Below are 26,935 nucleotides of genomic sequence, written 5' to 3'. Positions count from 1 at the left end.
CACTCCTCAGCACAGCTCTGCATCATATCTAAGTCCCTTTGAAAACGACAAATGCCCTCCTCACTGTCCACAACTCCACATTCTTTACCTACCTTTACGTGTTGAACCATTTCTCTGTTCTATGACCTAATTCAGAGAGAGAGAGAGAGAGAGAGAGAGAGAGAGGAACACAGCACATATGGTCCATGATGTTCTGTTGAACACGATGCCAAATGAAACTAATCCCTTCTGCCTGTCCTTGGCCCAGATTCCTCCATTCCTTGCAAATTCATATGCTTATCTAAAAGTCTCTTAAATGCCCCTATCATATTAATTCCACCACCAACCCTGGCAGTGCATTCCACACTTTACCACTTTGTGTAAAACAACTCTCAAAACTCTTTTGAACTTTACCCCCTCACCTTAAATGCACGCCTCTTTTTTAGACATTTCAACTCTGGGAAAAAGATTCTGACTGTCAACACTATCTCTGCATCTCATAATTTTATAGATTTCCATCAAGTTTCTCCTCAACATCTGTCAGTCCAAAGAAAACAATCCAAGTTTTTCTAGCGTCTTCTTCTAACACATACCCTCTAAGGATGTGTTATTCTTAATGCTGTTCTTTTTGACATTTTTCCTTTGTAAATTTACATAAAATAGAAATCCTTTCTTTTCAGTGCTGTTATGAGTGTTAACTGTGTTGTAATGAATAGTCAGGCAAATTGCTAACTTGATGGTCTCATTTGGACATTATACATTTTGTAACAACTTGTGGAAGTGAGGTTCAACTTTTCCCAGTTCAACCAGGACAGTCAGTGGTACAGTACATCAGTTCTGTTCCACCCAGAGTGTTGTGCACTATTTTGACAACACAATATAAAGGGGCCATTCAGGCCCTAAAATCAAAGCAATAGAAGCAAAAAGGCTGCTATTGTTCGAGAGGAAAGCTTAGAGAATTATAAATTTGGTTTCTCGCCCACGAGCGATACTTAATATAACATACAATGTAAACACAATTTAAAAACATTCCATTATAAGCCAAAGCAGCAAAACAATCAGGCCACGTTTCAGGTTTGAGAATCGGGGAAATGCTGGGAAAGATATTGTAGTTGAATATTATGCTTATAATTCACCATAATCTTAAACAGCTTGATACAGAGTGCTGGCAGCTGAACAGTTTCTCAGTTTCCTTCACAAAGGAAAATCTCTTCAGAATCTGAACACTAAACAACATTCTTCAATTAGATTTCCTGTCAAAGGCAAGTGGGTAACTGAAACGTCAGCACCGAGCTGGATGATCAACACCAATTCAGCCTGGTGTTGAATGCCAGACAAATCTTGGAGCCGTCTTGGCATCATTAAAAGGCCTTAACGCTCAGCATTGTTGGCCTCTAATGACCCATTTATATTACAATGGAACAGCTCCATCACAGAACACAGCCGAATCTGTTCTTGGTACAGAGTGAATTCAGCAACACTGAACATTGTGAAGAGGTAACACTCTCAGATCCAGAACAGTACATCCAAACCATAGCACAATAGCTTCACATTTTCAGCCAGTTTGTTTTTTTTTCCACTCCCACACTCAAACCCAATTGAAAAAGCTGAACCATTAACAACTGAAAGATTCAGCGCTCGAAAATGACTAATATTCCATTGCCAGTAGCTGATGCCTGACAGCAGCATCTAAGTCACCCCTCTGACACTCCAGGGAAAACAGCCTCAGCCTATTCAGCCTCTCTCTATAGCTCAAATCCTCCAACACTGGCAACATCCTTATAAATATTTTCTGAACCCTTTCAAGTTTCACAACATCCTTCCGATAGGAAAGAGACCAGAACTGCACGCAATGTTCCAAAAGTGGCCTAACCAATGTCCTGTACAGCCACATGATGACCTCCCAACTGCAATACTCAAGGAGCTATGAACCTGCACGCCAAGGTCTCTTTATTCAGCAACACTCCCCAGGACCTTCCCATTAAGTAGCTAAGTCCTACACTGATTTTATTTTCCAAAATGCAGCATCTCGCATTTATCTAAATTAAACAACATCTACCACTCCTCAGCTCATTGCAACGGGATCTTATCAGATGGGCCAATCTGTGGTAGTTTTCTTTGCTGTCTACTACACCTCCAATTATGCTGCCATCTGCCAACTTACTAACTATACCTCCTATGTTCATATCCAAATCATTTACATAAATGACTAAAAGCAGTAAACCCAGCACCACTCCTTGTGGCACACCAATGGTCACAGGCCTCCAGTATGAAAAGCAACCCTCCACCACCACCCTCTGTCTTCTACCTTCAAGCCAACTCCGTATTCAAATGGCTAATTCTCCATGTATTCCATGGGATCTAACCTTGCTAACCAGTCTCCCAGGAGGAACCTTGTCAAACACTACACGGAGATCCATACAGATCATGTGCATCGCTTTGCCCTTAGTTATCCTCTTCATTACTCCTTCAAAAAAACTCAATTTCATTAGACATGATTTCTCACGCACAAGCCATGTTGACTAACCCTAATCAGTCCTTGCCTTTCCAAATACATGTACATCCTGTCCGTCAGGACTCCCTTCAACAAATTGCCCACCGATGTCAGGCTCAACAATCTGTAGTTCCCTGGCTTGTCCTTACTACCTTTCCTAAACAGTGGCAATATGTTAGCCAACCTCCATTCTTCCAGCACCTCACCTTTAACTATCGATGACACAAATATCTCAGCAAGGGACCCAGCAATCACTTCATCCTACACAGTTCTACGGAACACCTAATCAGGTCCTGGGGATTTACCTTTTATACATTTCAAGACATCCAGCACCACCTCCTCTGTAATGAGGACATTTTTCAAGATGTCACTATCTACTTCCCCATATTCTATATCTTCCATGTCCTTCTCCACAATAAACACTGATGCAAAATACTTGTTTAGTATCTCCCCCATCTCCTGCAGCTCCACACACAGGCTGCCTTGCTGATCTTTGAGAGACTCTATTTTCTCCTTAATGTATTTATAAAATCCCGTTGGATTATCCTTAACCCTATTTGCCAAAGCTTCCAACACTCCTACTCTCAAGATAAATGCAAGATCTCTCTTTCTGCAGTGTCAACCTCTGGTTATCAACAGCCCAAAACATCCAACAGCAAACACTGTATGGCTTCTCTCCATAAATTCTTACTCCAAAATTTCTGCTTCAAAAGATTCCTCTTCGCAAATTTTACACCCATATCTACATAATCAATGAGAACTTGCTTTGTTTTAAATTTAAACTTGCTGTTACTCCGAAAGGACACTGATGTGACCAAAATGATGATGCTAACAAAAAGGCCTGTACATAAATCTTGACAGTTTAATACGATTGTGTCCAACTTCTTCCACCATTACAAAGGTTGGTGAGGTTCTGTGCACATGAGCTTTCCCAAATAAGAAATAGCAAGGAACAGAATATAATGAGCCACATAAGTGAGGGTGCCTTCAATTTTTAAAAATTGACAATTTGTAATATTAGGCAGTTATAGTCATAAACTTATATCCAGGAAAGACCCTTCGACCCAATTTTCCCATACCATCCAGTTTTCACAACTAATCGAGCCCCATTTGTCTGCATTTGGTCCATATCCCTCCATACCTATCCCATCTATGTAGCTGTACAAATGTTTCTTAAATGACAAAATTGTACTTGCCTCCATCACTACCCCTGGCAGCCTGTTCCAGACATTCACCAATCTCTTTTAAAAATTGCCAATCGGGACCCTTTTGCATCTCTCCCCTCTCACATTAAACTCATCACTGAATCATAGAATCCCTATACTGTGGAAGGAGGCCATTTTGGGCAAGTCCACACCAACCCTCCGAATAGTATCCCATCCAGACTGATTCCCCTGCCCTATTATTCTACATTTCCCCTGACTAATGCACCTAACCTACACATCCCTGAACACTACGGACAATTTAGCATGGCCAATCCACCTAACCTGCACATCTTTGGACTGTGGGAGGAAACCAGAACACCAGAAGAACCCACACAGACAAAGGGAGAATGTGCAAATTCCGCGTAGCGTCACTCGAGGCTAGAATCATACCCTGGCGGTGTGAGGCAGCAGTGCTAACCACTGAGCCACCATGCCGCCCTCTAGTTTTAGACTCCCTTACCACAAGGGAAAGCTGTTGGTTATCTACCCTATCTAGCCTCTCATGATTTCATAGACCTACGTAAAGGTCTCCTACACTCCCGGAAAAAAGTCACAAACTATCCAGCCTCTCCTTATCACTCAAACCTTCAAGTCTACTTACTCTTTCTAGTTTAATAATTTCCTTTCTACAGAAGGGTTACCAGAACAGTATGCCAAGCGTGGCCTTACCAATGTCCCAACTCCTATATTCAATACTATTGACCGATAAAACAAGCAAGCCAAAAGCCTTCTTCACCACCCAGTCTGTGACTCCCCTTCAAGGAACTATGAATCAGTACTCCAAGATCTTTGTTCTACAACAAATTCAGGGCCCTGACCTTACTGTGTAAGTCCTGGTTGACCCAACAAAATGCAACACCTTGCATTTATCTAAATTAAACTCCATCTGCCATTCCTCAACCCACTGGTCCAGTTAGTCAAGATCTTGCTGTATTCCCAGATTACCTTCTTCACTGTCCACAATATCACCAACCTTGGTGTCATCCACAAACTTACTAACCATACTTCCTAAATTTTCATCCAAATCATTTGTATAAATGACAAATAACAGCGGACTCAGTACAGAGTCCTGTGGCACATCACTGCTCATAGTCCTCCAGTTTAAAAAAAAACAACGCTCTACCACCACCCACTTTCTTCTACATTCAAGCCAATTTTATATCCAAATGGCCAGCTCTCCCTTAATTCCGTGAGATTTAATCTTATTCAACAACCCACCAAGCAGTACCTTGTCAAAGGCTTTGCTAAAGTCCTTTGTCCTAAGTCAACATTGACCACACATTGCATATCTACTTAATGGTCACCCCTTCCAAAAACTCAATCAAGTTCATAAGTCACGATTTCCCACGTTCTGGATTAGTGGTGCTGGAAGAGCACAGCAGTTCAGGCAGCATCCAAGGAGTTTCGAAATCGACGTTTCGGGCAAAAGCCCTTCCCACGTACCAAGCCACTACCCCAAATGAGACCTTGCCTCTCCAAATGCTTGTAGACTTGTCTCTCAGAATCCCCTCCAACAACTTATCTACCATAAAATTAGGCTCACTGGTCTATAGTTCCCAGGCATTTCCCTACAACTTAAAATAATGGCACAACATTAGCTACTCTCCAATCTTCGGGCACTTCACTCATGGCTGTCAATCATACAAATTTGTGCACCATGCACCCCACAATTTCCTTCCTAGCCTCCCACAAAGACCTGGGATACATTTCATCAGCTACCAGGGATGTATCTCTCTTTATGAGTTTTAAGAATTCCAGCACCTCCTCTTCGGTAATGTGTACTCTCTTAAAGACATCACTATTTATTTCCCCAAGTTCCCTAGCATCCATGCCTTTCTCGACAGTAAATACTGATCTCATCTCTCTTATGGTTGCACACATAGACGACTTTGTTGATCTTTAAAGAAATTCTAAATCTCTCCCTAGCTAGTTCTTTCAAATGAACTTCACATTTTCTCAAGTACAAAGAAGAGACAATAGAAGGGTTACAGAGGTGGAACACTGGCTAAGTGGTTAGCACTGCTGCCTCACAGGGGCTTGGGTTCAATTTCATCCTCAGGTATGTGTGGAGTTTGTACATTCTCCTGTATCTGCAGGAGTTTCCTCAGGGTGCTCCAGTTTCCTTCCATACAGTCCAACATGTTCCAGTTAAGGTGGATTAGCTCTACTAAATTGCCCATTTGTGTTCAGGGATGTGCAGACTAAGTGGATTAACCATGGGAAATACAGGGTTATGGGAATAGGGTTATGAAGATACAGTGTGGACTCGAGGCCGAATGGCCTGCTTCCACACTGTGGATTCTATGATTCTATGACATTTGAAAATGTGATAAAATGAATAGGGCACCATAGGTTTAAGATCAAGTTTATCCCTCTAAATGACCACCAACACAATGTCGTCTCACTACAGTTACATTAGAATCATCACCAACTTCAAAAAGAGTGCTGAAATTTAAAATGAGCTGGTACAGCATGACAAATCACAGGACCCTTGTTCTTGCTCAAATCAAACACCATAAATAAATGGCTGCTGCCAGCTATTACCAGAGTCAAAATATTTTATTCTGGGTGGTTATGTTTTTGCCAAGGTGCCAGTTAAATCATAAATCGATCATAATTCTCTAGTAAGCACTTCAGTCCATTGCCATTGGCAATCGTGAGATTTAATCATATGATGTCAATAGATAAGAGGCCAAGAACCCAAATTGTGAATTCTGACTGGTTTGGATTATTTGACTACAAGATGCAAGGCCTGTTAGTCATAGCTTCGCTGTCTTCCACGGTGATGGAGGAACTGCAATATTGAGATCTCAGCAGGCACCCTCTCAGTCCCACTGTGAGTGAGCTCCCTTCTGTCAACTCATCTGCACTCTAACAGAATGATTAAACACCTCATCTACCCACACACATCAAAGTGAGCCAATATATCCCACCAACCTGAATTAATTTCCCTACCTTTCTTTAAATGCTCTCAGGTAATAATTCAGAGGACCAAATCCTGCCTTCATTAAAGTTGACCTCAATTCTCTCATATGATCAGAATGTTACTTCAATTTTTACACTGTCTGAAACCATTCCAAGCAGATTTATAGTATTCTAATCATTGGAAGGTTTCACAAAATTTTCACAATTGTGTTGTAACCATATTTCACTTCATGTACATTTTCTGCCAGAAAGAGAAACAGCTTTGGTAGCCAGGCTGAATTGAAATGTAGGTACCACTGACTCCAGAAATGCTTTATGACCGGCTGACATAGATCAAGGAAGAACAATACAGCACAGGAACAGGCCCTTTGGCCCTCCAGGCCTGAGCCGACACATTTGCGCTTCCATATTAAAACTGTTTTCACTTGCAGGAACTGTATCCCTCTATTCCATTTCTGCATGCATTCAGGTGTTTCTTGAAAGATACCATTGTATCTGCTTCCACCACTATCTCTGGCAGCGCATTCCAGGCACTCACCACCCTTTGTGTAAAAACCTGCCTTGCAAGAACCCCCTCCAACATCTTGAACTTGTGTCCCCTAATAATTGACACCTCCACCCTGGGAAGAAGCTCATCCTTTCTGCTCTATCCATGCCATTCACAATCTTATAAATTTCTATCAAGTCAGTCAGGAGGTCCTATCAATCTCTTGCGTTCTGTTGAAAACAAACCCAGTCAATTCAACCTTTCTTCATAGATAAAATCCCCATAACCAGGCAATATTCTGGTTAACCCTTTCTGTACCCTCTCCAAAGCATCCATATCCTTCTGTAATGTAGTGACAACAACTGTATACAATAATCCAAGTGTGGCCTAACTAAAATTCTATAAAACTGCAGCATAACTTGTCTATCCTAAGACTCAAAGTCCCTTCTAATGAAGGCAAGCATGCCTAGCCTCTATTTTTAATACCTTATTTACCTGTGCTGCCACCTTCAGTGATCTGTGGACTTGCACACCAGACCCCTCTGTATATCAATGTTCTGAAGGGTTCTGCCATTCACTGTATAATTTCCAACAGTAGTTGACCTTCCAAAATGCATCACATCACATTTGTTCAGATTATATTTCATCTGCCATTGTTCTATCCATGGTTCCAACTTATCTATATCCTGCTGCATCCTCTGATAATCCTCCTCACGATCCACAAATCCACTAATCTTTGTATCATCCACAAATTTACTAATTAGACCAGATACATTTTCCTCCAAATCATTTATGTAGACCACAATGTCATGGGACTCTACAACAATGTAATTAATTTAGTTAAGAAATAACCCATACTGTCAGATGAAAGCTTCACAGGTTTCCATCCTTTTAGCTTCTGAGAGCAAGTGTAGACCGGAAACTGGCAAATCTATAGCAGTGATGTCCAAGACACACCAAACCAGTAGCTACAGGAGTTTTTAAAGGAGAGACAGGCTTCTTGAAGAAAACCTGTGTTTGCTCATGCCCACGTGGAAACAACTGCAACAACAACATCGGAAATGACAGCAGCAGCTGCCAGCAGACTCTGCCAAAGCCACACACTCCATTAGTGGTTTCACTACTCCCATTTCCTGATTCTCAGAGAGCCTTCTTCCACAATTATGTGAATGTTTGTTTTCATTCCACATTATTCTATTTACATGGAATTCTCTACACTTAACACGTAAAAATATTGAAACCAGTACTGTGACTCAGTTTATTCCTTCTTGTTGTATCCAAAAAATGGTACCTAACATCTGTTGCAATTAAAACAACTTTACCTTTATAAAAACTTCAAAGAACTAAAAGTTGCCTCATAACTTACATTTTTATGCAATAATCAAAATAAAATTTTTAACCTAATAAAACAAAAATCATTATACTATCCAGCAATCTGAAATTCATGATATCTTTAGATTGAAGTTCAGAAGCATTTGTTTGAAATCGCAGATGGTAAACTTCCACCATTTCTATCATATGGAGCATTATTGGTTTATTGGACTGACTGCCTAAGACAGCTTACATAAATTCTACAGCCTCTATCAATCCAGAATGTGGGAATACCCAGAACCACAACTTCACTCACAGTGAACTGCAATCACAAAATCTTACAATATAGGAGGCTGTTCAACCCATGTCAGTGGCGGTTTTGCTAGCACTAAACAAAAGTGCTAGGCTGTGTCCAGACTTTAGATTTGCATCTCTCTCCATTCCAAATAATGCAGTCATCATCCCTCAAATGATGTGGCAGTTTTGGCCTCAGTAATCCCTCCACTAAAGAATCCTCTGATAAGATTTCATGAAAAAGAAACTTGCCCTCCCAATATTAAATAGATATCATTTCATAGTCAACCATATCAGAAATAACTGTCTATCCCCCTTGACTATTCAGTTTTAACATCTTCCATTATTTCTCTCATCAGTTATTTTTTCTTACTAAAACTAGCCCCATTATCTGAAGTACCTTTTCAAATCAATAGCTTCCCAGCCTGCTTAATAGAGAACTATGGCCCATAACTCACCTTTCACCTAGCCAAGCTGCTCCAGTACAGCTACAACACTAGCATCTATGGAGCCATATGGAAAATTGTTGTGATGTTCAGTCCACAACAAGCAGGGAAAACTCAACCCAGTCAACTACTACAACAGCCATCTACTCTTGATAAATCAGTATGATGATGAAAGGTGTCTAGAGGCACTTACGCTGTAATAAGTTGCTCAATGATGCTCAACTTGGGTCCTACCAAGTTCATTTAGCTCCAGACTTCATGACAAGCCTGAGCCAGACAAGTGAATTCCAAAGGTGAGGTGGCATTTGACTAAATATGGCATGGAGGAGCCCTAGCAAAATTAAAGACACTTAGAATCAGGGCAGACTATGGAACGCTCCACTGCCTAAAGTCATGCCTCACAAAAAAAAAGCTAGCTAACTCTTCAGTGCCTGGACATTGTTGCCCAAGTTTCTCAGGGCAATTTTCATGGGCCAATTATGTTCAGCTACCTCATCCAATAGCTTCTCTCCTTTCTGAAATCAGAAGTGGGGAGGTTCACATGATTAGTGAGTGTTCAGTACCATTCACAAGTCTTCAGATGCTGAAGCAATCTATACTTGAATAAATCAAGGCCTGCACAATATTCAGGCTTGAGCTGATGAGTAACAAGCATCATTCACCCACACAAGTTAGATTAGATTAGATTCCCTACAGTGTGGAAACAGGCCCTTCTGCCCAACAAGTCCTTACCAACCCTCCAAAGAGTAACCCACCCAGACCCATTTCCCTCTGACTAATGTACCTAACACTATGGACAATTTAGCATGGCCAATTCACCTGACCTGCACATCTTTGGACTGTGGGAGGAAACCAGAGCACCCGGAGGAAACCCACTCAGACACAGGGAGAATGTGCAAACTCCACACAGGCAGTTGCCCAAGGCCAGAATCGAACCTGGGACCCAGGTGCTGTGAGGCAACAGTGCTAACCACTGAGCCACCTTATTCCTCTTGTACTCTGCGCCTTTAAAATCAACATGTTACTATATCCAGCGTAAGAACACTTGCTGGAGGAAATCCTTCAAGCTAAAATAAGCATAAGAATGTTTCCACACATAAAACACAATAGAATGAGTTTCATTATTCCTGATGAAGGGCTTTTGCCCGAAACGTCGATTTAGCTGCTCCTTGAATGCTGCCTGAACTGCTGTGCTCTTCCAGCACCACTAATCCAGAATCTGAGTTTCAAGACAGCCTTACAGCTTCCAAGTTAAATAAGAACAAGAATCACAGCAGCTTTGTGGGCAATTTAAAATCGTGGGTCTTGGCTCATTAACAGGCAACACAGTGGCTCAGAGGTTAATACAGCGGCCCCACAATGCCAAGGACCCACATGTGACTGTCTGTGTACAGTTTGCACATTCTCCCCATGTCTGCATGGATTGCCTTCAGGTGCTCCGCTCCGGTTTTCTCCCACAGTCCAAAGATGTGCATGCTAGGCGGGTTAGCCATGTGGAGTTACAGAGATAAGACAGGAATCTGGGTCAGAGTGGGATGCTCTTCGGAGGGGTGGAGCAGACTCGATAGGTTAATAGCCTCTTTCCACACTGTGGTGTTCCAGTATTGTATGAGTCTATGAACTTGCTATTAAGGATGACAGTATTGACTAGCAATATAGAATCAAAGGAGAGATGAATATGCACACATTTATTCACACTAAACTGCATTTCATACGCATCTGTTCATTCTGTTGATACATCCAAGTGCTGCTGTAGCTCTGAGTTTGCCTTTTTTGATGGCTCTGAATTGTACTTTAATTTGCACCTTCTACATTGAAGCATGTTTCTGAAATTCCAACTACATTGTCGGTTGCTACAAGAGTATCAATTTCAGACAATCCAATTTTCATTCTTCTAGCTTTCATGCATACATAATTTATTATAAACGTACCTCCTTTCATAACAACCTGTGTCTGCATAGTCTTGGCTTTCAGTCCATGGATGTCTCACTGGAGATTTGCATCCATAGCAACCTGTTGACGACCTCTCCTATCTATGATCTGTCTTTGATATGGGTACAAACTTTCCCTACAATTTCCCACAACTGCCCATTTTAAATTGGTTCTCATTGCTATTCATTTCTCCCTCTACAACAATCCTGCGCCATAATGCCTGCACAGCAGCCCCTTCTATCAAGTCCTATATCCCAGTCCCAGCTCTCGAACTTATCCCCCCATCAATAAGTGTATATCAGAGATAGCTATGCATCAGTTTTTTTCTTTTTATTCATTCATGGGATGAGGACATCACCAGCTAGGTCAGCATTTATTGCCCATCCTTAATTGCCTAGAGGGCAGTTAAGAGTCAACCACATTGCTGTGGGTCTGGAATTACAGGTAGGCCAGGGGGATGGCAGTTCTCTTCCTTAAAAGACATTAGTGAACCAGATGGGTTTTTCCAACAATTGACAACAGATTAATGGCCATGGTTAAATGTTCAGATTTTTGCTGAATTCAAAATCCACCATCTGCCGTGGTGGGAATCAAACCCAGGTCTCTGAACATTATCTGGATTTATAGATCAATAGTTAAGAGTATACAGCTGAAAAAGCACAGGAGGTCACGCAGCATCAGAGGTGCAGTACAATCGACGTTTCAGGCAAAAGCCCTTCATCAAGAATGAGGCTGGGAGCCTAGGGGGTGGCCACACTCTTGACTCTAATCGCCAGCATCTGTAGTAATCAGTTTTGCATTTCTGGACTAACAGTCCAGCGATAATACCACAAGGCCATCACTTTCCCTGATCATCCTTTGGGATTTGCTCTCATCTGTTCTATATTCTTACAATCTTGATTAATGAGGGTGCCTTTTCAGGTTCTGCCAATCGTGGATTTGTACTCACCTTACAAAATCATCTGTAGCCCTGCCAGCTCCAGCTGCACTCTCCATGTCAAAATGAAGTAATGGCCTGTGAAATTAGAGAAAGGAGTGCTATTAGCCATATACCAATAGACACCATTAACACTTTATTGTAGTATCTGAAATGTTTGCGCCAACAAAACATAGCAAGGTTTATATTTTAATATTGTGAAAATAGTTTTTAATTGCCAGTTTGTCTAAACCTCACAATAAACTATTCAGCACAGTTTTTTGCCAGCAATTTCAGTGTTTTGATAAGACATTTAGGACTTTACAGCAACAGTAGATAAAGCACTTTCAAAAAAGAATCCCACCATCACCAAATGTTGAGTTAGCCTTCCCCTCTCTTGGCATTAAGATACTGGCATTACTTTGTGAATGTGCTGTTTCCACAGTTTGGTACAAATTTTGGAATCTTCCATGTCAAGCTCACTAAAAATAACCACAATCGGCGGCCACAAACCTAAGTCTCCTCGATTCTTCAAGGATGATTAATCCTGGCTTTCCCCCAGTGAAGAGGCAGAGGTAAACCTAGATACTGCACATAATTGCACTTCTCATATGAGATTAGCCTTGCTCCTGCCATTCTAACTTTACACCAATGTCTCACCTTCTCACTTGCTATGTGCTTCATCTAGTGCTATGAATCTCAAAATTGAAACCTTGCTTTAAATTCATGAACAATGCCTCAGGCCAACCTGCACTGATCACTTCAATTTATTCTCCTCCAGAACCATAAGGTTGCTCTGATCTGATGTACATGAAGTCTTATCACTGATCATCTATACAACTGCTTTAACCCCAAGTCAGTTTTTATGGATAGTTCCCAACTCCATCATTGTCGATAGATAAGTATACAAACTATGCAGAAGTTCCTTTAAGATTGCAGAGAACTAGGCCTATTATACCAATACATAAGTCTTGCTAATGGCTGCAATCCCACACCAAACCAGTTGGATTCACTAAAACCAGTTTTCTCTGTGCAAGTCTTTGCAAGTCCCAGAAATATGTTCAACTGGGACATTCCCCAAAAGTGGTAAGCATTGGTGTTTACTTTTCTATTAATGTTTCCCTTCCCTCAGGTACTGTTCCTTTCCCTTAAAAAAAACTTTCAGAAGCAAAATTATGAATTGCTGAAAAACCTCAGCTGGTGTGGCAGTATCTATCGAGAGAAAGCAGAGTTAAACATCGAGTCCAGTGACTCTTCCAACTGTTATAATCTGTGCATCAACTGATAAACCTTGATGTTTTATTCAATTCTGAACTCTGTTTTCTCCAATTCTGGTCTCTTGAACAGCACCAATTTTGATCATTTCACCATAGGCAATCTTGCTTTCAGGTACCTGGGCTTTGAGTTCTGGATATCTCTCCCAAGACTTTTGCTCGTTTCCATCACATTTTTCTTCCTTATAATGCTCTTAATACATATTTGATAAGTTTACAGTCATCATTTAAAACATCTCCTTCATCAGGGCTAACATTCCAGTGTAGCACTGAAAGCTGCCATTCTGTTCGAGGTGCTATGTTTTAAATAATATAGGCTGTCAAACACAAACCCATTGACATATTTAGATGAAACTAAAAGATCCCATGGTGCCATTTGGAAGAGGAGCAAGGGAGTTATCCCGAGTGTCCTGGCTAATCCCTCAATCAGTATCACAAAAAAAACAGATTGTCTGGTCACTACCCAACAGCTGTTTTTATTTAAACAACCTGTTCCAGAACACATCCAACATAACTTGATCTTTCAGAGGAAACATCCTCACTGATTCAAGTATAAGAGTCTTTCTGAAATGGCAATTTCCTGTGCTCTTTACCTGATCTGGTGATTATTGATGCTGACAGGAAGTATCTTATCCCCAACACAAACAATTCTCATCTAAATTAACAAACACCACCCAAAGTTTTAAAGAGATAGCAAGTGGCATTTCACACACATCACACTGCTTTGCGCAGAATTTAATAAACAGGAGCAGGACTAGGCCATTTGGCCATTGAGCTTGCTCTGCCCATTCAATATGATCATGACTGATCTTTTTGTGGACTCTGATCCACTTAACTGCCTGCTCACCATAACCCTTAATTCCTTTACTGTTTAAAAATCGATCTTTGCTTTAAAAACATTCAATGAAGTAGCCTCAACTGCTTCCTGGGCAGGGAATTCCACAGATTCACAACCCTTTGGGTTAACAAGTTCATCCTCAACTCAATCTTAAGATCCTCAGGACAGCAGCAGACTGGTAGAAGCAAAGTGAATGTTCTAATTTTCCCCAAGAAAATGCACTATATTCTGTAATAGTCTGTAACAACTGTCCTCTTACCTCCTCTCTTCTCACCTTCCAAGACTCCAAACAGTAAGCTGTGCACTTCTTTCAGTTTAGTCTATTCAATGTGCTGCTGATGAAGGGCTTTTGCCCGAAACGTCAATTTCGAAGCTATTTGGATGCTGCCTGAACTGCTGTGCTCTTCCAGCACCACTAATTCAGAATCTGGTTTCCAGCATCTGCAGTCATTGCTTTTACCTTGCTTATAATGTAGTCTCCGGTGCACTGGAGAGACTAAATGCAGATTGAGCGCTGTTATGAGGAATATCTCTACTCAGTCTGTGGCGATGATCCTGACTTTCCGGTCGTCTGTCTTTGTAATTCTGCACTTTATTTCTTTCTTCGGCCTGCTGTTCTGCTTCAGTGAACCTTAACATAAGCTTTAAGGTCAACATCTCATCTTTTGAGCTTTCACCAGTGAGTTCAACAATTTTACACCGCTACATTTGTTTTCTTTCCTTTTCCGTTTTTCCATTATCCTGACTCTCAGACAGTACTATGCCTTATTCGTTTCTGCCCATTTTCATTCTTTTGGCGTGCAAGGTTGACACTTCTATCTTGCAATTTGGTCAGTCTTCCACAGACCTTATGTCCTTGTTCCACCCACGTTTTGCTCAAACCCTATTACATATATAACTTTATCCTGGTCCGAAAAAAGATTTGTTTTCATTTCAGATTTTCAGCATCCACAGGATTCTGTTTTGCTTTTCATTTAATAATCTAAACTGTCAAGCATTCAACAAGATGCTACATGACCCAACCAGCATAGTAGCCCTTTATTAGTGATTGTCAGAATATTTGCCAACACTTCATTTTCACAGCAAAGATGGGCCAGAACATGTTGCTGCTAAACATTTCAAGAATTCTCTTAGCTATGCAATGGTCTGGAATTACATTCCTCTGTGAAATACATTGAGTAACTTCACACTCAACACGCATTCAGAATGCACAATAAGTGAGACTGGACACATAACAGTTAAATTGTTTCTCTCCAGACAAAATCACATTCTTGCATTTTTATGAGGGCTGTGCGAGTCCAGCATTTCAAACTGAATGCATTCAGATTAAATGAACCAGGTTAATTGGTGTGAAAGTATTACATCTGTAATTAGTTAGTGCTGAAAAACATCTCAGGTTCTTCATTTCACCAGAAGGTGAAACTAAATTTAACATCGTGATTTTTTTATGAATGCTTGAAAATACCCATTTACAGCAGTTCTAAATGTTAGGAAAACTGCACATGCTCTACACTGAACTGCTCTAACACTTCAATCAAACATTATAATTACTAGGATTCTTTCTGAAACACAGGCTGCATAAACTCAAATTCTGCCATCTCACATCTTATATTACAAATAAGAATAACTGCGTAAATGAAGGCTTCTTCATTCCTGGTGCACTTTATATTATGGCATAAACAGTTGCTCAACATTCCAAATTTCTCTACAGCCCAAGTAAAGGGAACTAGAATGGAATGTTGGAGTGGTAGAGGACAGCTTTGCGAGGGAGATGTATATTATTCTCTGCAGCCAAGAATGAGAATCCTGAAGGCTGTGTTAGACTCAGTCTGAAAGGTCTGCTTCACAGAAAAAGCCCTTTTTATATCAGTCTGTGCCAGTCAAATTCAAACACTTAACTATTCTGTTCAAATTTTCCAGCACTTCGCCCATAGTCTTGCATGCTTATGTGTAAAGATGTCTAAAGTGTTATGACGGTTTCTGCCTCTACCTACCTTTCAAGCAGCGAGTTTCAGATTGTCACGACCCTCTGGGTGAGAAACCTCCTGCCCCTTACCTCAAATCTAGACTTCCTAGTCATTCCTCCCTCCCTCCACCAAGGGAATGTCTTCTTATCTAGCCTATCTGTGCCCTTTCCAATCTATCCAATCTCTCATCATAACTAAAACTCTGCAGCCCAGGCAACATTCTGGTAGATCTCCATTGCACCCTCTCCAGTACAATCACATCCCTCCTAAAATGTGGATTATCTGAATGCTACTATCTTAAAAATGATATTTTAACGAAGAAATGGAGACCATCATATATTCAGGCTGATGAGAAACAGGCAGGGGTTCATCAAGTCGGAATACCAGTCAGTTGGAGAAGGTAGTGTTGCAAGTGTCGCTTAAACAACCAGGAAGTCATTTAAGGGGAAGAAAAACACAAGCTAAAATACAAAACCATTTTTATTGGCCTGGAAAGCACAAGGATGTAGTTAAATTTTGCCAGACATGTCAAGTAATTGGAAAACCACAAGCAGTAATTAAACCTGTACCTTTAATACCTATTCCTGTACTTGAGGAACCTTTTACAAGAATCTTATATGATCGCGTGGGACCGCTACATAAAACAAGAAGTGGGAATCATATTTGTTACCATTAATGATATGTCCACTAGATTTCCAGAGGCCATTCCATTATGCAATATCACAGCAAAAAGGATTGTAGAGGAATTATTCTAATTTTTCACTAGATATGGACTATCCAGATACAGGGTCTAGGTTAGAGTGGTGCTGGAAAAGCACAGCAGGTCAGGCAGCATCCGAGGAGCAGGAAAATTGATTCGGGCAAAAGCCCTTCATCAGGAATCCCTTTTGCCTACCCAGATATAATCAGACCAAGGTTCAAACTTCACATCAAAATTATTCAAGGAAGTTATGGACATTTTAGGAATAAAGCAATTCAAATCTACTGCATACAATCCAGAGATGCAGGGAATGCTAGAAAGGTGTCATCAGATATCAAAGACCATGTTGAGAAGTTATCAAGACTATCCAGAAGATTGGGATAAGGGAATTCTGTTTGTACTTTTTGCAATTAGAGATGCACAAAAATCAACCAACCAAATTCAGTCCATTTGAATTAACTTTTGGGCATGAAGTGAGAGGACCTTTACAATTGATTAAGCAGAAACGGTAAGTCATGATTCAGCAACCACATATTTAGATTAGATTAGATTACTTACAGTGTGGAAACAGGCCCTTCGGCCCAACAAGTCCACACCGCCCCGCCGAAGCGTAACCCACCCATACCCCTACATCTACATTTACATTTACATTTACCCCTTACCTAACACTATGGGCAATTTAGCATGGCCAATTCACCTGGCCTGCACATCTTTGGACTGTGGGAGGAAACCGGAGCACCCGGAGGACTATGTGTCAAATTTTTGGGAACAATTAAATAGAGCAAGGGAGTTGGCTAGACAGCATTTAAAAGTATCACAGCCTACTATGAAACAGAAAGCAGACAAGAAGTCAAAACCTCGCAATTTTGCTAGTGCTAGTGTTAAACACTAGCAAGTGCTAGTGTTATTTCCAGTGATAAATGAACCTTTAAAAGCAAGGTTTAGTGGACCTTAGCAAGTCGAAAGGAAATTGGGTGAGGTGAATTATTTGATGAGGACTTCAGACAGAAAGAAATCTCACAGAATGTGTCATGTGCCTATGCTCAAAAAGGTATTTTGAAAGTGAAGGCAAACCAAAGGAGACCATTATTAGTTACAACACAGAGTGAAGAACGAAGTTCAGAGGATTCTGAACTGGACATTCTTCAAATTAAATTGGACAACGAGGAAGTTGGCAAAAATTAGGATAAATTATTGACTTACATTCCAGAGGAAAACTGAAATGACCTGAAAGAATTATTACTATCATATAGAGAGATATATGGAAAGAAGCTGGGAAGGACTCTCCTAATTATACATTTTGATATAGGAAACACTGTTCCGATTCAGCAATATCCTTATAGGTATAACCCTCTAAAGTTGGCACAGGTTCAAAAGGAGATTGAATGTATGCTCAAAGACGACATAATCAAAGTGACTGGAGCTCACCCATAATAATGGTGCCAAAACCAGATGGTACGCAATGGTTATGTGTGGACTATCGTAAAGTCATTGCTGTTACGAAGTTTGATTCATATCTGATTCAGCCTTTGGAAGACTGTGTTGAAAAGGTGGGACAAGCAACTTCTATTTTTAAGTTGGACTTGTTCAGAGGATACTGGCAGGTACCTTTGGCCAGAAGAGGGAAGACAGTTTCACCTTTTGTAATGCCAAATGGACTGTATCAATTTAAAGTCATGTCGTTTCATATGAAAACTGCACCAGCCACATTTCAGAGACTAACCAATGAGATCATTTCCAGATTACCTAATTGTGTCGTATATATTGATGACCTGGTGATTTTAGTCACACATGGAAGGAACATTTAGCAATTCTAAAAATATTGCCAACCGACTTCGGAAGGCAGGTTTGGTGACAAGTGATTTTACCAAAGCCAAGGTCACCTTCCTGGGTCATATTATTGGACATGGACAAATGGCCCTACTGAATGCAAAAACAAAGTAATTGTGGAACTTCCCATACTATCGACACCAGTAGTACGATTCCTGGGATTGAGTGGATTTTATTGAAAATTCATCCCAAACTTTAGCAGTCTAGCTAATCCATTCACTGAATTGAATATTGATGCTTTCTTTAAGAGGGCGGGGGGTAGATGTGAGGATGCTGCTCCTTGAACAAGGTTGTGCTGTCCTTGGTTTTTATTTTTAAAGAGGTTGTAAAAGCAGTGATTCCAAATAAAATGGGTTGAACTACTTGAGAATGCTTTCAAGTTTAAAAAAAAGCTTGTACATTGAAAGGGGAGTGGCCAGTTCTCCTAGCCTGGCTTTTCTCTGGTTTGGTTTGGGTTTAACAGTCTGGCTGTTCACTGAAAGCAGGCAGTTTTGAGGCTGCTGGTCCAAGAAACAGGAACATGGAAGTAGGTCCATGTTGATCCTCTCTCTCTCTGACATCTCTCTCCTGTAAGACCCTGGGTTTGATTTTACCTTTTTGGTCAAGGAGGGTTTGTCGGGATTGTTACAAGTTGGGATAGTCTGTTGGGTTTTCAGATAGGTTAAGTTATTCTATATTCTGTTCTCTTTTGTTTGTGTTTCATTCAGTAATCTTGCAAATAAATTCTGCTTTGTTTAAAACGAAGTAGTTAGGCCAGCTGCATCACTCCTGGAATATCCACTTACACCTGCTTAAAATAACGAGCAAAGTTAGGGTCCGGGCTACTTTGGTTGGGTCTGGCCTGATCCATAACAATAGCTAAATATCAGTCATACAATAGTGAGACAGAAGTGGATGTGGATTCATGGATAAAGTGGCAAGATAGTATTATGAAATTTCAGAAAGTGAGACAAATGATTAAAACATGAGTGCTCCAGCAAATAGGGTTGTAGAAAATGGTAAAAATAGAAAACTAAAGACTCTTGACCTGGATACACACAGCATTCATAACAAATTGGATGAACTGATTTCACAAATAGAAAGAACTAAGTATTATCTGATTGCCATTACAAAAACAAGGTGACCAAGGCTGCAAATTGAGTATTCAAGCATACTCAACATTTGGACCAGTCATCAGAAAGGAAAAGAAAGTGCTGTTGCTCTGTTATAAAAGATGCAATCAGTGCAGAGGGAAGAAATAATCTTGGCTTGGAAAGAATAAGTTTAGGTAGAGTTAAGAAATAGCAATGGTAAGAAGTTCAGTGCTGGGAGTAATCTAAACCCCCTGACAGCATGTTCACTAATCTGGAGTGACTTTAAACTTCATAGAGACTCCACCAAAACAACTGGCAAAGGTAGACTGTGGACTAGTTCAAAGACGGTAGTTGAGATAAAGATCAAATCGGCCACAATCTGACTGAATGGCAGTGGTTTAAAAGTCTGTATGACTTCCACTAGCTTCCATTTCTTATGACATAGGACAGGCATACAAACATTTGGCATATATTTTGATAATAAACTATTAGCATACAATAAACTCAAACTGTAAATCAGCAGGTCAGGCAGCACTTTCGGAGACAGGAAGATAGTTCACAATTTATATTGATCAAAAATCATCAGAACTGTTCCATCCTGATCTAAGGACAGCAACCTGAAAAATTAACTTTTTTCAATTTATCCATAAATGTTGCATTACTTGAGAAATTACAGCATTTTCTGTTGGTTTATTTAAGCTTCACAGAATCTGCAGTGTTTTAATTTTGCACTGGTGTGCAATATTTTGGTACTTGATGGAATCACAGCATGAGTGCGCGCTAACTGTTTAAGGTAATTAAGTGGGGGGTGAGGGGAAGGGACGGGGTCAAGGAAAGAGACAGAGGGAAGGAAAGGGAATGGGTCATGAGAGTGAGGGAAGGGGAGAGAGGAAAGGGCGGGAGGGAGGAATAGAGGCACTTGAAAGGGTGGCGCAAGAGTGTGTCAACAGGATGGCGGGGTGGAACAAAGGGGAGGAGGTCGCAAGAGGAGGTGGTGGGGTGCAAGAGTACGGAGGGGAGGAAAGAACTCATTTTGAATGGAACTGACCACTATTTACTTTTGCTGTCAGAGTTTCAATTGCCAGACAGAACATGAGCTTTAAGCAAGCTGCGATGCAGAAGCACTGCAGTTTAGGAGATCCAGATACCAATGATTTCATCCTTTCAGTAATTTAAATCCATGCTTATGACTTCAAACGCCCACATTAGTAGCAGCATCTCTGAAAGCCTTCCAAATAATGCTGCTTGCTTAATGTATACTGGCGTATCATTCCTCAGTTTCCATGTCAACACAAGATAAGAATAAAATTAAAATATTACCAAAGAAACAAGGTAAAATAAAACTTGAATGGAAAAAATGGCAGGTTAGGTTTTTAAAACATTAGTGTGTCATAGAGTCATAGAAATGTACAGTATGGAAACAGACCAACTCGGCCACAGAGTGGTCCCTCCATTCTCTTCTTCAAGCAACTTCTAAGAATTTAAATTAGTTTTTAAAAGTGTGGGAGGATGTGAGAAGTGAAATGCAATAATTAAAGATTTCAACAAGTCATTGAACAATCATTTAAATATAGGAGGTGCAAAACTGATTGAATAAAATACAAGAAAGATATAGGAAAGTAAAACTTAAACATAAAATATAGCCAGAAATACCACACAGGGACCTACAATACCTACGAGGGTATCTAACATTCCAAAAGCAAACATTCACTAAGGTTCACTTACAATGGATGGCAAGGCAAGAGATGGAAGGGAGATAATCAGAGTGAATTCTGCACAACAAAAACTTGTGTCTGTCTTCATTTTCCCAAGTCCGCTGTGCTCTCATTTGCAATTTCTCTTCTGTATAAACCAATGCAGCAAACAGCGAGCCAAAATCTAGATCCAACGCTGGATCTTAATGATCAGATTTTAAATGCTGTAACCTACATATTTATTGTACCATTGCTCCTTGGCAAATACATAAAATATAGCATACACAGAGTTGGACTGTTCACAGTAGTACAGCAGACAGATAAAAAGCAGGGTGCAGTTGTCAGGTATCAGGGTCACTTGAAAGCCTCAATGAAGTCATTCCATGAAAGCTGCTCAGTCATATAATGATTTATTAATGTAATGAATTATTTAATATGAAAAAGGTGGATAACATCTGGTGCATTCCATGCACTACCAGGGAATTATAAGTCGTCAGTCAGCAGTTTGAAGAAAGAAGAGTATACAAGAACTGCTAGATTATTATAATGTTAACTTCAATTAACCAGATATAAGTTGGAAGTACTTAAGCTGTTCAGAGGGTTTGTTAGCATCAAAGGACCATTGCCTCCTGACCCAGGGCATCAGCGCTGCAGCCAAACACAAATTAATGAACCAAGCAATTACTTTTTTATTCATTCTCAAGACAAATGTATTACTGGCAAAACCACATTTATTCTCCATGCCAAGTTAACCTCAAGGAAGTGGCACGGCCCTTCTGATTGAATCGTTATAGTCAATGTGGTGATGGTGCTGCCAATATGCTATCACGTGGAAATTTCAAAGAAGAGTGGATAAATGCCCAATTTAGAATTTGGCAGAATTTGCAAGATCCTGGTGTTAACAGGCACCAATGCCCTCCGAAACCATGAGATAGACAGTAGTACAAATATTATTTGTCAATTATCAGCCCAAGCTGATTTCATTGTGCAGTCAATAAGTATGGTGCTGGCAAAGCACAGTAGGTCAGGCAGCATCCGAGGAGCCAAAAACATTGACTCTCCTGCTCCTCTGAGCTTTGCCAGCACCACACTTCTCGACTCTGACCCCCAGCATCTGCAGTCTTCACTTTCTCCTACATTTATACTGTAGTCAAGGATAGTGAGCGAGTGATGACTTGTCACTTGCATTCTACAACAACAGTTTAAAAACAAGTGAAAAATTCAACCTGACAATATTTTAAATAGTTTAAGAATAAAAAGATTTCGCTGAGAGTGCGTCCATCTTCATTTCACTGCCTCCACTCTAAGTCCTGAGCCAGCTGATCAATGACTTGTATCGCCACCCCTCTGCCACACCCACCAACATCACTCATCAGACTGCCACATCTTCATCGAGCCCACCTTGGCAACAGGGGCTACCAATGCCGGGTCCCATGTTGGACCCAGATTCAGCCTGCAACTAGGAGCCCCCGACTCCGCTGCTGCCTCATTGATTACCAGCAGCCCCTGGCTCTGGGCCTACCATAACCAGGAGGTGCCAACACCAAGCAGGAGTCCCTGGCTCCACTGCCACCACTTCAATGATGCCTAGCATTGCCACTGTGGCCATATCATTCCACTGCCACTCCAGTTGATGGCTCACCAATGCCTGGAGTCCCTGCTCCACTGCCAGACCCAGAGGCTGCCTCACCAAGAGTTCTGCTCCATCCCTGTACTCCCCCCCAAATGCTGCCGAGGTGTGTAACACTATCTCTAAACAAGTAAATTCAAAAAAGCGCTTGTGATGCAGTGTCTCAGCCAGGAGGACTGGGTTCAAGTCCCGCATACTCCAGAGGTGTGAAATAACATCTTTAAACAGGTTGACATAACCAGTATGCCCTCACCACAAGGTGAAATAATGGACAATACATAAGGACAGGAAGATTTATAGAGGAAAATGACCACAGAACAAACATGCGGTGACTGAAGGAATTTATTCCAGAATATTCAGAAATTAAACAGATGATGTGTAAGCATCAGTACGAGAGAGTTTGTTGTCAATTTGTAACAGAGTTTGATCATCACCTTCTACAGACAAAGCTAATATCAAACAAATACTCAGCTTACTTTGCATGATAATTATTAGAATTAGAATATCCTGTATTGTTATGTGTACTCAAGTACAGAAGTACAAGAGTACGATGAAAAGTTTACAATGTCAACCCATATGGTACCATTTTAGGTACAAATTACTGAGGTGCAGATCTTAGATACAAAATACAGAAAAAGGGGAAAGAAAGAAAAAAGTTACATACATTCCTTACAATTGTTCATAGTATAACTTAGCAAAATGAGAACAAAGTTGAAAAAGATAAGCATTGCAGTCTTTCAGCAGATCAGCGCAGAGGGCTTCCACGCATGGTCTGCCCAGGCTCGCAAGCCATTGACCACCTGCACCAGTCCCCAATCCAACAAATGTCCCACTTCACTTGAGACTCCAGCCCATTGACCGTTCCCACATCATTCAGGCTGCTTTACCCCAGGACAGAACACCAAGAGGGGAGAAAGGGGGAAACAAAAATAGAGAAGAAAACAGGAAATAAACAAAAGGAGTGGAGGAGCTCCAGTTGGAATGCTCTACTCCACCGCCAGCTTGACCAGAGCAATTTATTCATATGGAACCTCACAGTAAATCACCAGGGAAAGATGATACTGGCTAAAACTGATTAAAGTTCAGGGCAATTGGAATGGATAATTGGTGCAGCAATGTGGCATAGACCATCTGCCTACTTTCTCTTAAAAGCCCTCTCTTCGTAAGGCCCATTGGCCTACCTTATCCTAAACACATATTCATATCTGTCCTTTCTGCAAAATAGTCATACAGTTTGGCAATAGACCCTTTCATCCAACCAGTCCATGCCAACCATAATCCCAATCTAACTAGCCCCACCTGCCTACACTTGGTCCACATTCCTCCAAACATTTTTTTATTCATGTAATGTTTAAAAGACATTTAGATAAATACAACTACATCCACATCCACTAGCTATGCTGGAAGTTCATTCTGCACATGAACCACTGTGTAAAACGAAATTGCCTCTCATGATATTAAATCTTTCTCCTTTCATCTTAAAAATATGCCTCTCCAGAAACACCGGCCATTCACCTTAATCTATATCATTCATTACTTTATAAAGCTGTATAAGGTCACCTCTCAATCTCCTACACTCCAGTGAAAAAAGTCCCAACCTCTCCTTATAACTCAAATACTCTATTCCAGGCACCATCCTTATAAAGCTCTCTGACCCCTCTCTAGTTTAATAATATCTTCCCCATAACAGGGCGACCGGAACTGAACGCCGTATTTCAGAAGAGACCTCACCAACATCCTGTTTAGAGTCATAGAGATGTACAGCATGGAAATAGACCCTTCGGTCCAACCCGTCCATGCCGACCAGATATCCCAACCCAATCTAGTCCCACCTGCCAACACCCGGACCATATCCGTCCAAACCCTTCCTAATCATATAACCATCCAAATGCCTCTTAAATGTTGCAATTGTACCAGCCTCCACCACTTCCTCTGGCAGCTCTTTCCATACCCGTACCACCCTCTGTGTGAAAACGTTGCCCCATAGGTCTCTTTTATATCTTTCCCCTCTCACTGTGGGCGGCATGGTGGCACAGTGGTTAGCACTGCTGCCTCACAGTTCAGAGACCCCGGTTCAATTCCCGCCTCAAGCGACTGACTGTGTGGAGTTTACACATTCTCCCAGTGTCTGCGTGGGTTTCCTCCGAGTACTCCGGTTTCCTCCCACAGTCCAAAAATGTGCAGGTCAGGTGAATTGGCCATGCTAAATTGCCCGTAGTGTTAGGTAAGGGGTAAATGTAGGGGTATGGGTGGGTTGCGCTTCAGTGGGTCAGTGTGGACTTGTTGGGCTGAAGGGCCTGTTTCCACACTGTAATGTAATCTAATCTAATCTAATCACCCTAAACCTATGCCCTCTAGTTCTGGACTCCCTGACTCCCAGGGACTTTGTCTACTTATCCTATTCATGCCCCTCATAATTTTGTAAACCTCTATAAGGTTACCCCTCAGCCTCCGATACTCCAGGTAACCTCAACATAACATCCTAACTCCTATATTCAACGGTTTGAGCAATTAAGGTTACAGTCAAAAGCTATCGTTGGAACAACCAAGCATTGAAGAAAAACGTGATAACAAGTCTAAAGCTTGACTGCATGTTTGCTGAAATCTCCCAATTAGATAAAATATCATTTACAATTCAAAGCTGCCACAGACATAAGAAAATACTGCTGATTGACACTATTTTATGCTGTGTTAGTTAGGCTGACACAAGAGAATTACTGAAATATTGATTTTGTTTTGTCACCAGGATATATGACAATGGCTTTCTCGGTCAATTTTCTGAGAAGGATAAACCAATGGATGCCATCACCAGGAATGTACTCAATGCTAGGGCGACACAGTGGCACAGTGGTTAGCACTGCTGCCTCACAGTGCCAGAGACCTGGGTTCAGTTCCCACCTCAGGCAACTGTCTCTGTGGTGTTTGCACATTCTCCCAGTGCCTGTGTGGGTTTCCTCCGGGTGCTCTGGTTTCCTCCCACGGTCCAAAAATGTGTAGGTTAGGTGAATTGGCCATGCTAAATTGACCGTAGTGTGAGGTGAAGGGGTAATGGGTCTTGGTGAGTTGCTCGTTGGTGTGGACTTGTTGGGCCGAACGGCCTGTTTCTACACTAAGCAATCTAATCTAATCTAAAACAAAAAAAAACACTTAAACAAAAAGTTAAGAGCAGAGATAGTGGAGACTGAAACCTCAACAATGGACCAACCAGGCTGATACTTAAAAGTAATCGCTTTTGTTTCCCACACCTCCCATTAGAAGGACTCTTCGACAACATGGCGGCACTGGGAAAAGGGGAAGGCTGAGCTGTTTAAAGTTATGACAATTATTGTTAAGAATCCATTATATTGCAAATTCAAAGAAGGTTGATCTCTACCAAAGTTGCCACTATAATTCCGACTGTTTTGGGAAGTTTCATTTGGAGATCATATTTAATATGTCCTGCATTTGTTTCCCCCGAACATTTGAGATTTGAATCTGAACTGAAACTGCCTCTTCAATGGCTACAGCACAGGAAACATTTTGTTAGTTTCTTGCTGTTCCAGACTTTTGAAATATTTTTCCCAACAGCTTTCACATTAGCCAAGTATTAATTTGTTTCAGAAAAATGATTTTTGAATAACCTGAGGGAGATACCCGAAGGTTTGATTTTGGGACCATTGATTGTTGTTTATAATTGACCGAATTCTTTAGGCAGTACAATTTAGACGTTTATGGATTGTTTAGAACTTGATAACGTCATAAACAATGAACAGAGTATCAGACTTCAAGATGACTGAGAATGTTCAGAAAGGCAGACACAATTTAATGTGGTTAAATTTGTGACTGTCTTCATACTAATAGCCACCTTGGCAAGGAAGGAATGAAAGAGGAAATGCAGAGATACTTTCAGCAGCTATCATCTCTCGAGTTTCTCCATTCACAGGTAAAGCACACCTTCAGA

General features: G+C 41.0%; 1 protein-coding gene across 5 annotated transcripts in view; it reads right to left on the bottom strand.

Moving 5' to 3' along the window:
• The window catches only part of arhgap32b (Rho GTPase activating protein 32b), a 572,293-nt gene that overhangs the window by 381,727 nt on the left and 163,631 nt on the right, over positions 1-26,935 (bottom strand). For 4 of the 5 annotated variants that reach the window (XM_072593008.1, XM_072593005.1, XM_072593007.1 and 1 more), the window contains one exon: positions 12,023-12,088. The exons of the other annotated variant lie outside the window; for it this stretch is intronic. Coding sequence is in view for 3 of the 4 variants with exons in the window: in XM_072593005.1 (XP_072449106.1) it covers positions 12,023-12,069 (47 nt within the window). In the remaining variant the exon portion in view is untranslated. The remainder of the gene's footprint in view (positions 1-12,022; positions 12,089-26,935) is intronic. 5 annotated transcript variants of the gene reach the window in all.

This window comes from Chiloscyllium punctatum, chromosome 23 (assembly GCF_047496795.1).
Source record: "Chiloscyllium punctatum isolate Juve2018m chromosome 23, sChiPun1.3, whole genome shotgun sequence".
Classification (NCBI taxonomy): domain Eukaryota; kingdom Metazoa; phylum Chordata; class Chondrichthyes; order Orectolobiformes; family Hemiscylliidae; genus Chiloscyllium; species Chiloscyllium punctatum.
The sequence above is the reverse complement of the archived record's forward strand: the minus strand, read 5'-3'. Positions and strand labels throughout refer to the sequence as shown.